This window comes from Lepidochelys kempii, chromosome 8 (genome assembly GCF_965140285.1).
Source record: "Lepidochelys kempii isolate rLepKem1 chromosome 8, rLepKem1.hap1, whole genome shotgun sequence".
Classification (NCBI taxonomy): Eukaryota; Metazoa; Chordata; order Testudines; family Cheloniidae; genus Lepidochelys; species Lepidochelys kempii.
This window is the reverse complement of record NC_136387.1, coordinates 85,206,547-85,220,589: the sequence shown is the minus strand read 5'-3', so window position 1 is coordinate 85,220,589 and position 14,043 is coordinate 85,206,547. Positions and strand designations below refer to the sequence as shown.

The window sequence follows — 14,043 nt, the reverse complement described above, 5'->3', positions numbered from 1 at the left end:
CAAAATGCAACTGGTCAAAGTACTGACAAGGTCCTTTAAATAATTTACAAACTTGACATTAGACTTTGAGTAAAAAAGTCCCCTGAAAACCCATGTTTGAGGAAGATAAAAATTGTTGATGTTAGAGGGCACCATATTCTCCATAATTTCACCATTCAAATAAAAATTAAAGGTTATGATATTAAGAGAGACAAGGAAGCTGAGGTAATATCTTTTATTGGACCAACTTACATTGGTGAGAGAGACAAGCTTTGAAGCTACACAGAGCTCTTGTTAAGGTCTGGGAAAGGCACAATGGCTATGTCTACTAGCAACTGAATGACAAAATGTTTGTCTTTCAGAGGTGTTAAAAAACACCTCCCCTGCACCAAAAGACAAAAGTTTTGCAGATGACAAGCACTGGTGGGAACAGCGTTTTGTGGGCAAGAATGCTCTCCTGCTGACACAGCTAATGCCACTCTTTGGGGGTAGAAGTTTTTCTCAGCAGGCGAGCCGACAAACAGTGGCTACACTGTGTGCCTTTTAGTGGCACAGAGGTAATGACACAGCTGTGTTGCTAGAAGCTGCATAGTGTAGACATAGCCTAAGTGTGTCACAGCTAAATACAAGATCAAACAGATAGTTTAGTGTAAGTAGTTAGCACATATTTTAAGGGACCATTCAAGGTGAAGTAGCCCATTAGCACCTCTGCAGACATAGGACAAAAAGGGGAGTTAGTTGGTTTCAGGTTCTTGAAATAACCCATAAATCCCATGTCTTTATCAAGACCATGATTTTTAGTGTCTAGCAAAGCTGTGAATTTAAGCTCCCAAGCTTGTCTTTTGAAAGTGTTGTGTAGGTTTTCTTTCAGGATGAGGACTGATAGGTCAGATATAGAGTGATCGCTTTGTGGAAAGTGTTCACCCACTTTCCTGGACACCATGATCAGCTTCAACAATGGAACCATATGGACAAGTATATACAAGAAACCCACAGATCACTGCACCTACCTTCATAGATCCAGTAACCACCCCAAACACACCAAGAAATCTGTTATCTACAGCCAGGCTCTCAAATTCCACAGAATATGCACCAAACAGAAAATCCGGGATATACACCTTAACACACCCAAAACCACCTTCACCAAACAAGAACACTCCACCAGAGAAGTAGGTCACATCATGGAATGGGCAACTGAAATACCCCAAGAGAACCTGATTCATATGGAGATAAACACCCCTCTGAGAATGCATACCTTTAGTTGTCACCTACCACCCCACACTGAAACCCATTCAGAGTATCATCGAACAACTACAATCCATGCTCGATGTGGACACCATCCTGAAATAAATCTTTCCTGAACCCCTTCTAGCTTTTAAATAACCCCTCAACCTCTCCAAGCTCATCATCAGAAGCAAGCTCCTCACAGACAAGGACACACAAACATAAAGTCGCACCAGACCGCTCTGATGGACAAGCACTAGTAGGTGATAAGAGACACACTTTGCCAGTGGGTTTCAGAGATATTTGCTGACAGCAGAGCAATAGTGAAACTCTGGAATTTTCAGTTCTATTTAAAGCTCTCGATGGGAGTGTGCTCTAGTGGGCACAGATTCTTCTGCCTGTTCCCCCTAAGCTTGATCCCTCCTGCCCTTTTCCCCTCCCACCTGCCTCTGTCTCTGCCCTGGCTCCTTTTTCCAGTTTCATTTTCCTTGCCTAACCAATCTCCATCCCTCAGGATTCTCATCCCAATACCAGTATCCTTGACCACCTAGTCTAGTTTCCCCACGTTGCCTCACTATCCAAGTACCAGTTCTCCCCCCCACCCCCACCCCACACACTCTCAGTTTCTCCCTTTCCCTACACCCAGTCTCAGTTCCTACCTCCTGGCTCTGCATCCAGTCTGTCTCTTTTCCCACACTGGCTTTCACTCCTTGTCTTCCCTCCTCAGGCTCCTCATCCAGTCTCAGTCTCCCCACCTACCTCATCCTCAGTTTGTTGCCCTGATCTCTCTTTTCCCTGGCTTCTTCTCCCAGTTTCTTTGCCTAGCCATCCCCCAGTCTTCTCCTGCACCCTAACTCCTTATCAGATCTGTTTCCCCTTCCTCCTGCCCTCATTCTCATTCCCTCACACACTGTTTTCTGGTCCCAGGATCCTTGTTCAGACATTCTCAGTCCCCTCAGTTCCCCCAGTTCATTGTACAATTTCCATGTTCCCAAGAGCAAAATTGAATTCCAGTCCCAGTCTCCTTGCTCAACCAGTCCCAGCCTCTCCAGGTCTAATTACAGTCTCTCCTCCCAGCTCGTTTCTTTCCTTTCACCTCCAGTCCCAGTCTCACCAGACAACTTCTTCTTCCATACTGCCAGAGTGCGAGTAAAAGAGTCATTGAGAGCACAGGAGAAATAGACTACTGCTCTCACTCCCAGTGCGCAGCCCCAGTCTGACCCAGAGCAGCAATTACCGGGAAAGTCAGGTTCCCAGACCAGTCTCCCTCCCTGGGCTTCTCATCTAGGCTCATTGTCCGTGCCTCCCCTTGCTCCTTGTCCCAAACTCTTTGCTGAGCCAGTGCCAGTTCTTCCCCCACACTCTAGCCTCTTTCCAGATCTGTTCCCGAGTTCTCCACTGGTTCCCAGGCTCGGTCTTCTTGCCCAGCCAGTCCTCCTAATTCCCAGACCCAGTCTCTACCACCCCCATGAGCCTCCAGGCCTGGTCCACACCACCAAGGCTCCTTGTCCAACTCTACTCCCCCAGCCTTCCCCTGCAACACCCTAGGTCTGGCTCTTGTCTCCTTTTCATTTGAATCAAATCGCCTCCTCCTCCACACTGTCTGGGAGAAGTCATTGAGAACACAGGAGAGGCAGGCTCTGTGCTCCCAGTTCCACTGTTTGGCCCATCCTCAGTTCAGAGCAGTCATTACTGGGACAGGCCTGTTTTGCTCCAATAGACCTAGGCTGGAGAGAATGTGCTCAATCATTCATCGGAGCTGTGAGGGGATGGAGAATGCTCCGTTGCTCTGCAGGGATCATCCATGCATAGTATGCTCAATGAGGATGGAATCTTCAGAGATTTTAGCTGTTAAACTCTAGCAAGTCTCCACAGAGCATGTGTGAAGTACAATTTCTTAAAATATTCCAAAGGCTTGTAAATTGGCCAAATGTTGGTGGATTTTTGATGGGGCAACAAAAGACACATTCCTGACACAAAGGTCACCCCCCTGCCAAATTTCAAGTCCCTGTTCCAAAGAATGGGGGCAGTAGAGCTGTTCAAAGAAAGGGTTACCAGAATTTTTTAACATAGGCAAGACAATGTATTGCTCCCTAGACTCATTCTTGCAAATGGCTGAACTGTTTTGATTGAATTTTTTTAAAAAATTACAGCTTGAGTCAGACACACAGATGGAAGAAGTTAGCCTGAATAATTAAAGTTTGGCAAAGTTATAAGCAACTGAAAATAGGGTCTGATAATGTGAAGTATCAAGCAACTTTAATTAGAAGTGACACTACCAGCCCCACCTAGAATAAATAACTAATATGGTTGCTAAAATCTTTCCAAGTAGCTTTTTCTCATTTACGGTTAGTTAGATTTTTTATTTTATATAGTATTACAAAAGGATCACATTACTAACCCTTCCTCCATGGAATTCTATGTTGCCCTAGTTTATTCTTTTTTTTTTTTCTCAATGTGGGTGAAATGGAGAAAACTGGTTGTTTTTTTCTTCTCAGACATAAAACAGGAAGCTTTTTAAAATTATTCATATAGGATACCTGTTAACAAAACAAATATTATTTTAATTAAACATGTCATTATAATCAAGAAAATGAAGACTTGTAGCAATAATACAGCATATATTACTTTTTCCTATAAATAATTAGATATCTATACACTTTTTTACCGATTTGACAAAAAAAAACCTCCTTTTTTTGTGGGATGATACCCCTTTTTTGCAAGACTATTTGTTACTAGGCAGAGTCTCTCTTTGCTTGGCTAGGTGCATACTTGTTCCAACCCCACACCTCTAATCCTGAAAAAAATTCCAGCTGTTAGTCTAAACAACTCTTCACTCATCATATGTTATACCAAGATGCATTCCTTTGCAGTTTTTCAGTAAAAAGGGCACTTTATCTTTAGCAGTGTGAGCAAACAAGGAGCCCTAAAGAACAGTTTATGATATTCTCAGCTTTTTAAGTGAATACAGTGCTTGCTTGTAAAACACATTTGAAGCTCACACCCTTATGTATCCACAGAACTGGTACATGATACACAGTAGCAATTCATGACACGGTGTCATGCAAATGTGTGTAATTCTTGACCTACTATTTCCAACTCTTGGGTGAGAGGTGGTTTTTGTTTCTGTGCCCACTGGCATTCTGGCTTTTTTGCTGAGACTGTCATACAAGGATGCCAATTGATACTAACTGAGGTGATGCATTTTATGATGTAGATACCAGCCAACCGGAAATTGGACTGAAACTCATTTCTCGTACACTGCCAAACAATTATCAGATAACATTTTTCTCTCACTTCTCAAGTGAGCCAGATCCAAACTAGTGACCCACAGTCAGTTGAAAAGGATTGGTAATGAGAAACGTAACCTAAATTATCCAGTGCACCAGGCTTATCATAGAATCATATACTCATAGAATATCAGGATTGGAAGGGACCTCAGGAGGTCATCTAGTCCAACCCCCTGCTCAAAGCAGGACCAATCTCCAACTAAATCATCCCAGCCAGGGCTTTGTCAAGCCTGACCTTAAAAATATCTAAGGAAGGAGATTCCACCACCTCCCTAGGTAACACATTCCAGTCTTTCACCACCCTCCTAGTGAAAAAGTTTTTCCTAATATCCAACCTAAACCTCCCCCACTGCAACTTGAGACCATTACTCCTTGTTCTGTCATCAGCTACCACTGAGAACAGTCTAGATCCATCCTCTTTGGAACCCCCTTTCAGGTAGTTGAAAGCAGCTATCAAATCCCCCCTCACTCTTCTCTTCCGCAGACTGAACAATCCCAGTTCCCTCAGCCTCTCCTCATAAGTCATGTGTTCCAGTCCCCTAATCATTTTTGTTGCCCTCCGCTGGACTCTTTCCAATTTTTCCACATCCTTCTTGTAGTGTGGGGCCCAAAACTGGACACAGTGCTCCAGATGAGGCCTCACCAATGTCAAATAGAGGGGAACGATCACATCCCTCGATCTCCTGGCAATGCCCCTACATATGCATCCCAAAATGCCATTGGCCTTCTTGGCAACAAGGGCACACTGTTGACTCATATCCAGCTTCTCATCCACTGTAACCCCTAGGTCCTTTTCTGCAGAACTGCTGCCTAGCCATTCGGTCCCTAGTCTGTAGCGGTGCATGGGATTCTTCCATCCTAAGTGCAGGACTCTGCACTTGTCCTTGTTGAACCTCATCAGATTTATTTTGGCCCAATCCTCTAATTTGTCGAGGGCCCTCTGTATCCTATCCCTACCCTCCAGCGTATCTACCTCTCCTCCCAGTTTAGTGTCATCTGCAAACTTGCTGAGGGTGCAATCCACACCATCCTCCAGATCATTAATGAAGATATTGAACAAAACCGGCCCCAGGACTGACCCTTGGGGCACTCCACTTGATACCAGCTGCCAACTAGACATGGAGCCATTGATCACTACCCGTTGAGCCCGACAATCTATCCAACTTTCTATCCACCTTACAGTTCATTCATCCAGCCCATACTTCTTTAACTTGCTGGCAAGAATACTGTGGGAGACCGTGTCAAAAGCTTTGCTAAAGTCAAAGAACAACACATCCACTGCTTTCCCTTCATCCACAGAGCCAGTTATCTCGTCATAGAAGGCAATTAGATTAGTCAGGCATGACTTGCCGTGGTGAATCCATGCTGACTGTTCCTGATCACTTTCCTCTCCTCTAAGTGCTTCAGAATTGATTCCTTGGGGACCTCCTCCATGATTTTTCCAGGGACTAAGGTGAGGCTGACTGGCCTGTAGTTCCCAGGATCCTCCTTCTTCCCTTTTTTAAAGATGGGCACTACATTAGCCTTTTTCCAGTCATCTGGGACTTTCCCCGATCACCATGAGTTTTCAAAGATAATGGCCATCTATAGGTCAGTCAATAAGATATTTGAAAGCTTGAACACATGATTTAATGCACATATTGTACCTTGGGCTTTGCAGAAATGGTGCAGATAGGTTCAGAGGCAGAAGATCCATCCTCATTGCCAAAATGTTGTAGCAACCAGGCAAGGTACTAACAAACTTCAACAGGACTTTATTTTTAAAGTGGAAACCTGTTTACCAAGCTGCTGCTGCACCCTCGGTAGCTCTCACTCCGCCTCCTCAACTCTCCCCCCCCGCTTCCTGTTTCCTGTCCTTTCAGACTCCCAACAGCCAGTGCTCCCAGTTCTAATAATTACAAGCAGCATCTAAACACCACATATGTTTCAACAGTAAGATTGTAAACAATGTCTCTTTAGACAAAACATGATTTCAAGTCTTTAGATGAGAATTTTTTTAAGAAATATATTTCCTATATGTTTCATTTAAATTTATTTTTACTTATGTCGTTTCCCATGTAATCTAGTTATATCAACAGTGATATGCATGCCACTGTCTTCTATAAATTAATTGCTGGATCTAGTTTTCTTTCCATTCTACACAAAAAAAACCTAAACTATACCAAAGGTAAAACAAAACAAAACAACAATTCAGACTTATGACAATGATGTAAGAAAACATATGACTGAGTTTATTTTACACAATTCATTTAAAAGATCATAGTTACTAGTTCATGCTAATGCCAAATTTACACTGTTTCTATTTTTTCCCCCAGTATACCCTATGTCTTATTACTTGTGAAAGGTGCCAATTTACTGCCAAACTCAAACTCCCAATAATGGTGCCACTTGTGATGTGTTATAGGACACTTATCCAAAAGGAACTGGACTGAGATCACCAACTTGTTTCATAAAAAAGCTTAACATGATGGACAATTGGTCACTACCAAACTGGATTAGTTTAGAAGTGATAGTATAAGGTTCTATGTCTTATAACCAAACTTCTAAGCCATCCATTTCCCTCAGAGAAGCATTAAAAAGTAGAAACATACATAGGTTTGACACATAGGATAAACAGGACAGAATACAATCTCTTTCAAGTAAACTAAAGTACCACAATTCAATAAGACACTCCCGTCCAGTAAAAGAAATTCTACAGATTTATTTAAGTAGAGTATCATTAATCAATGGATTTTTTTTTCTATTTGGAACTCAGAGAACACGTTCAGCAACATCTGTAGGTCATCATAAATTTGGGTTTAAGCTTTTGTGTAAAGTTAAATTATAAAAGTCAAAATATACCAAAACTTAGACTCAGTAGTACCTTACTCATGGAAAGAGCCCCACTGATATGAGTCAGGGCTGCAGAATCAGGCCCTTAGCGAGGAAGCAGTTACAACTATATTTTTAGGCATTCTTGGCTCAAAAATGTGGTTTAGTCATCACAGCCAAAAAGAACAATGAAAAACTGTATTTTTACAGTTCAAATACCTCAAGTATAGAATATAACCTGTTTTTCACTAAATAAATACTTTTGTTAATGTTGTTAAGATTACAGAAATACTACTTACTCTGAAGACATCAAGCAACAATTTTCCCTATTGTATCATTATACCCAAATAATTTCTAATGGAGAGTTAGGCAGTAAACATACAATCTATATATACTCTTAGAGTCATGATTCCTTTCTTGTAGGGGTTAGGCCCAGATGCACCTAGAAAATCACAGGAACAACACTACAATCCACAAAGCCTGAGTTAGGTGCCTAGGCTCCCTAAAACTAATGCGGAGACATAGGCAATCCACAGAAGCCAACACACTAGGCAGACAGCCTCCTAAGCTAGCCAATGGGAGATGCAAACAAGAGAAGTGTGTCCTAAGTCATGCCCCTCTCTCAGAGATTGGTACCTAAATCCGAGCTGCAAGGAGGTGCCTATGCCTTTAAAACATTTTCAGTAACAGAACACTTTCAGTATCAGTAGCATTGCATTTATTTCACTGGTTTTGTAAAATCAGACAAAATGCTTGCATATTTCTACATTATATCAACAGACTGATGGCAAGTACATACTTGAGTTTGATTCTTTCTCCTGGAGTTTCATCAGTTATTAATCTGATTCAGTTAGCTTCCTAGATGACTTCTGAAATGCTCACAAATTTTCACCATTATCACTAATATTTCCTTTGAATACTACAGGATGCTTTCTCAATTTAAACCATTTGTTCAGAATTCTGGCACTACTGCTTCACTGCTTTATTAGATTGATAAGTCTGCCTTCATCATGTTCATATTCTTATAATATTTTTCTCTTTCAAGAAATTATAATTTATGTCTATGATTATTCTGGAGCAGTCTTAACGTTATCAGATTAGTATTTTACTTCACAGTTCTAATCTTCCACAGTACTAAGAAAATACAACTACTGAACAATTTAATAGGTGCCATAACTTAAATTAATAAAGGATGTTTTTATTTAGGAATACATTTTAACCAGTTAAAAACAAAAGTTAAACACAACTTGATAAGATACAGTACATACTTTTTCAATTAAAAATCATCATAAATTTGAAGTAAGACATTTTAAAAGTTCAATAAAAATTCGGCAATAAGGAAGAAAATATGGAATAGCATTACAAATTGCTCACTGTAAAACTTGTGGGGCATCACCACTATGCCGAATAACAAGGTATGAAAGTAAAGAAAGCATGTCCTGCTGATAGGCATTGAATTTGAAGATGTGTGCACAGTGTCTCTACAACAACTAAGTGATGCATGGTATAAAGCATCTTTTTGTTTGAGTCCAACTGATGCAGAAGTATTCAGAGGCTGAAAAGCAAACCTGAACACTACAAGGTCAATGGTTGTTACATTCTTTTACAACAAACCAAGCCTAACTTTGACTTTGAGTGTTAATCCTGGCTTGGGAAGCAAGTGCTGGCAGTTTATGTTGGTGGTTTGGATTCTCTGATTAAGTTGTACAAGAAAGAGAGCAGAGACGTCTCAATAGCCTAATCAAGGTTGGAATCTTATTATGACATTCTGAGTTTCCCAGAGCAACTAAATTGTTAGTAAGACCCTTTCAAGAGGCTGGTGGTAAGATTTTTTTAATATCAGGATAGCTAACAAATAGTAATTTTTCTGGTTAATAATTTGTTTTTGTAATATTTTCTTTTACTGTATGTTTGCAACACATATGGAGGTGATAGCCACATAAATTGCACAGCAGAGCGATAATTAGTTTATCCTGCTCCCCCAAATGTCAGAAGATTGAACAGTTTCAAACAGCCATTAGCTTTTATAATCCATCTTACTGGAGAAACATTTCCTCCTTCCTCTTAAAGGAAAATTCCCCTCCCCCACCCCAGAGTATGCAAATTCACAGGGTAAGAATCAATTCTCACTGAATAAACTGAAATACATATTTTGTAAATAATCAGTATTTCTGAAACTAGTGGTGGAGGCAGCCATTTTATTGAAAAGTAGTGTCATCTGCAATAATGATGACTGTGATCTGCAGTAATAATGGCTTAACAATCACAAGAACTATTTCAGTATGTATAAACATTAAATATATATGTTCTAAGAAAACTGAAAAAAAAATGTACAACCTTACACCAGGCTCCAACAGTAGTAATGTCAAAAATGACACGTTCTCAACAAAATGTCCACCTCTAGCATTATTCTATAAAATGCCAATCTTAATTAACTGTGAAAAAAGAATATTTTATAGTTCATTTGCGATTAAAAGTGTTTTTACCTCTTAAAAATGTAAATGTTAGGCTAAGGAAAATGAGTGCAGTTTTCCTTTAATTCTCTCTAATTCTTAAAATCACTTTTTATTAACAGCTCATCTACATTTGTTGTAAACTAAATGTTTAATTTTGTTACACTTTTTAAAGAGAAAAGGTTGTGTGTACAGACACTAACCTAACTATGTCCATTTATTAAACCATTCAACTCAAGATTCTTAGGGCAGTGCTTTTAGAAGATTTCTGTAAATCAACATAAGCAGAACCAAGATTGTAACAGAAGCGAAAACTCCAGTGGCTAATTTCAGAGGAAGTTCTGTTAGCATCAGTGGAATTCCACTTGCTTAAAGTATCATAGAATATCAGGGCTGGAAGGGACCTCAGGAGGTCATCTAGTCCAACCCCCTGCTCAAACAAAGCAGGACCAACCCCCAATTTTTACCTCAGATCCCTCAATGGACCCCTGAACTCACAACCCTGGGTTTAACAGGTCAATGCTCAAACCACTGAGCTATCCCTCTGTACAGTTGTATTTGGCCTCAAGAGTCTGACTCATCAACACTTGTGGAAGAATCATCAGCTCAAGGTGTTTGAAATTCACTGCACTTTGTCATCACATTCTCACTGTTTTATGGAATTTTCCATTCTGATCTGTGCTGGGGATGATTAATATTGAAAAAAAAAGACATGCCATGTAACAGAAAAGATATGTAAAAATTTAAAATACTATACATTTAGAATAGTACTTTTCATAGACTTATGAAATGACAAAATGCCTTAGATTCTGGGCCTGAGCCTCATTTACACTAAGGCCCTGACATGGTAAAAGAGTTTTAGTGTGGTATAAAGAACTTTAGTACAAATTAGAATCAGGTCCTCTATGTACAGTGATCATATCATCCACCACTAAAATGTATCTATCTCTGGAGTGCAAACCAAGCAGCCACTCTGCTGAAAGACACAACCTTCATCAGCAGTTTCCCCTGTGAAAATTTCCTTTTCCAAAGTTCAGAACTTTATTTATTTATGGGCATTTCTATGGAGATTTGCTATATTCATTCTAGACCAGTGCAAAAAGCACTGCTAGATTAAGGGATCAGTGACAGTTTTAAAGTTCAATAACTCACATACGATCAGAGCTAGAAATTAATGCTGTATATCATAGGCAAGTTTTTTCCACTGTTACATATCATGTGTATCTAGCGCCGGCATGTCATAGAATCCTGGAACTTGAAATCATATTATTCTGGCTACTTGTTTGCTTTTCCTTTCACTTCCACTCCCTTATTTCAACACGTTATTAAGCTAAAATTAGAGTTGTATACATCTGAAACCTTTGAACCTATCGTTCAAATGTTATAACCCATTGACTGAAAGGCCAAACTCCCACAGATCTTGAAGAAAGAAGGATCACACCAATAAAGCATTAACCGTTTCATGTTCACCAGATATTATCTCTTAAAATCATCTTAAAATCTAACTGCAGAAAACAGTAAAACGGTAATAAGAATGATTTGATTTTAAGGTTGGATATCTCAACTACCAGGGATGGAAATATAGCGTGAACTTCTCTAATTACTGCTCCTAGACCAGTGACCGGAAAGGAAAGGGTTAGATCTATGGCTTTCACTGGAAAACAGATGACAAGGAAAGATTGTTTAAGGCTATAAAACTGGTTATTAAAGGAGCTCTGTGTCAGGTCCAGGATAAAAGAAACACAAAAAGCTAGAATCAGATAAGGAAATTTACAGGCAGTATCAGATTGTTGGCAACTGACAAGTACTTTTCCTGACTCTTGGGGTGCCTGCAGCTATGATTGGAACCACCTCTGGTAATGTATGATTTTTTTTTTTTAGTTCAAATTAACAAGATAGATGGTTTAAAAATAATCAAAATAACATTAAGAAATTGTTCCACATGAAATTAATTCAGCAATTATATTTAAAGTTGTAATATACAACCATATTTACGGTATAAAGAGAGGCTATTTTGTTTTTAACTCCAAAAAGAAAAGACTCCTGATTCTCTTCTATGAGGAGGAAAACTACAGATATGTGAAAAAGTGGGACAGTGGCATTCTATGTAGTATCTGACAAAAGTAAGAAAGCACAGAGAAAGCAGGAAAACAGAGAAAATTCTATTTGTTAAAAGGAAACAAATATGCTCTTCTATTTGTACAAGTGGGTTTTCTAATGCTCTTTTGTAACACAGAATAGCAGCATTATACCTTTAAACTGTGTGAAAAGATATGAAAAAGATATTTAAATAATGGAAGTGCAATGAATGGCATGTAGTTTTTACAAAATTGCACAGCACTAACAATTAACATGGTATAATATTTAGAGCTATAGTATGTACACTAAACATTAGCATTCCTGTCTTTATCATCCATTTGTATCACACATCAGCATTTCACATTATTTGTTCTGGACATGCAGAAAGAAAGACAAGATGTGAGGGGTGTGGTTTAATTAGGCCATAACTTTATCAGCTTATTTCATCTGGGAACTATCCAGCAATATACTGTGCAGTGCAGGTAATGATTCCTTCCTTAATCATTTCTACCTGGTAGAGGGCTGCCATCATCCTTCCATAGCTGTTCCCCAGCCATCTGCTGGGATCGCACCACCCTTTCCTTACTTCTTTCCCCCCTCTAAGTCTAAACAAAGACCATTCTGTCTTTGAGGTTGTAGGGATTGCAACATAGCTTGTAAAACAGAACCTTAAATGTCAATAACAAAGTTTTTCAATAGATGCTCTTTATTCTTAACAGATTTTCCTGGAATATTTAGAATGATCCTTGGTGCTATATGCAGAGTCCAGATTTTTCTGAAAATAGTTATTAAATTAATATTTAATAGTACACTTACTTGTTTCCCAGATGTAAGCTTTTTCTCCTCAGTATTCTGTTCTGGTTTAATGATGTGATATATAAAGCTTTTACTATCACATACTGGAAGTGTGCTTTGACTGTAAATTTGTTTTGCTCTATCTCTGATATAATGTCTCTGCAGAAGAACTTCATCCAAAGGAATTTTGCTGTAAAAACAGAACTTCTGATACTTTAGTTCACAGGAAATAAAAATGTAGATACTTCTGAATGACTGAATAATCCAGACAATTGATTCTTTTATTGTTGCTAAAGAACAAAGTGAACCACAATACTTATAATTTCCTCCTGTACATCATTATTACTTAAGAAGAAAGAAAAAGAAAGGGGAATTATATGCCGAAAACAATGTTAATTAAATATTTAGATTGAAACCTTATTGACATAAAAGACAGAAAATGCACGGTTAAGATTCCCACTTCTAACTTAACTTGGTTCCCTAGCTGATGTATGCAGTAAAATAAGATATTTTACAACATACAAAATAAGAAAAGCTGGAAAGGCCCTGGAGTTAAATGCAAGTCTCGCAGTTGTATTAAGAACAGGAGTACTTGTGGCACCTTAGAGACTAACAAATTTACTAGAGCATAAGCTTTCGTGGCCTACAGCCCACTTCATCGGATGCATAGTATTAAGAGGGTCTTCAGAAGGGAAAAAAGCAAGGAAAGGTGTATTGTGCTGATTGGCTGAGGTGAAAGAGAAGTAAGAAAAAGGCCTATAAAAAAAGGCTGCAGGGCCTAACAAATTAATCCATGTTAGATTCCATTCAGGTCAAGATTTTGGAAAAAGCTTTCTAATGTTGTAAAACTGGGTCTTTAGAAGTGGTGTCTAGCTGTATAGATATTACCTAATTTTTATTAGCTAAACTTGTAAATCAAATACATTAATTTATGTTTTTGCGAGTTAAAATATAAATTTTGATATACACAATGGATTTCCGACTTTTGGTGCCACAAGTACTCCTTTTGATTTTTAAATGACTCTACAACTATAATTCCATGCTATATATAATTAATTACATTTAGGTTTGGCACAATTAGTTTTTTTGATCATTTTGACTTCTAAAATTTATTTTTAAACTTTTTTTAGATTTTTAGCTATTTCAATTTTCATAGCTATAGAAAGTTAGGGGGGTATCAGAAAATAATTTAGTGACAGACACTGAGATTCAAAAAGTTAACGTTTTACAACCACTAAAATATTAACACAAATTGTCGAAATCACATCAAAATATACAAATAAATATCCTTAAATCTAATTCTAATAAATTCTCAAGCAGCATTTTTATAACTTTGCCTGTCTGTAAATTTTGATTATTATCAATGGAAATATTTTTGTCTATGTATGTATAATGAAAATCAATGTTTACAG

At 38.6% G+C, this 14,043-nt stretch overlaps 1 protein-coding gene across 3 annotated transcripts in view; it reads right to left on the bottom strand.

Annotated features, from left to right (window-relative positions):
- Window positions 1-14,043, bottom strand: part of LRRIQ3 (leucine rich repeats and IQ motif containing 3) — a 100,051-nt gene that overhangs the window by 33,261 nt on the left and 52,747 nt on the right. For all 3 annotated transcript variants that reach the window (XM_073357335.2, XM_073357336.2, XM_073357333.2), the window contains 2 exons: window positions 12,653-12,821; window positions 3,605-3,743 (listed from right to left, as the gene is read on the bottom strand). In XM_073357335.2, the coding sequence (XP_073213436.1) occupies window positions 3,605-3,743; window positions 12,653-12,821 (308 nt within the window). The remainder of the gene's footprint in view (window positions 1-3,604; window positions 3,744-12,652; window positions 12,822-14,043) is intronic.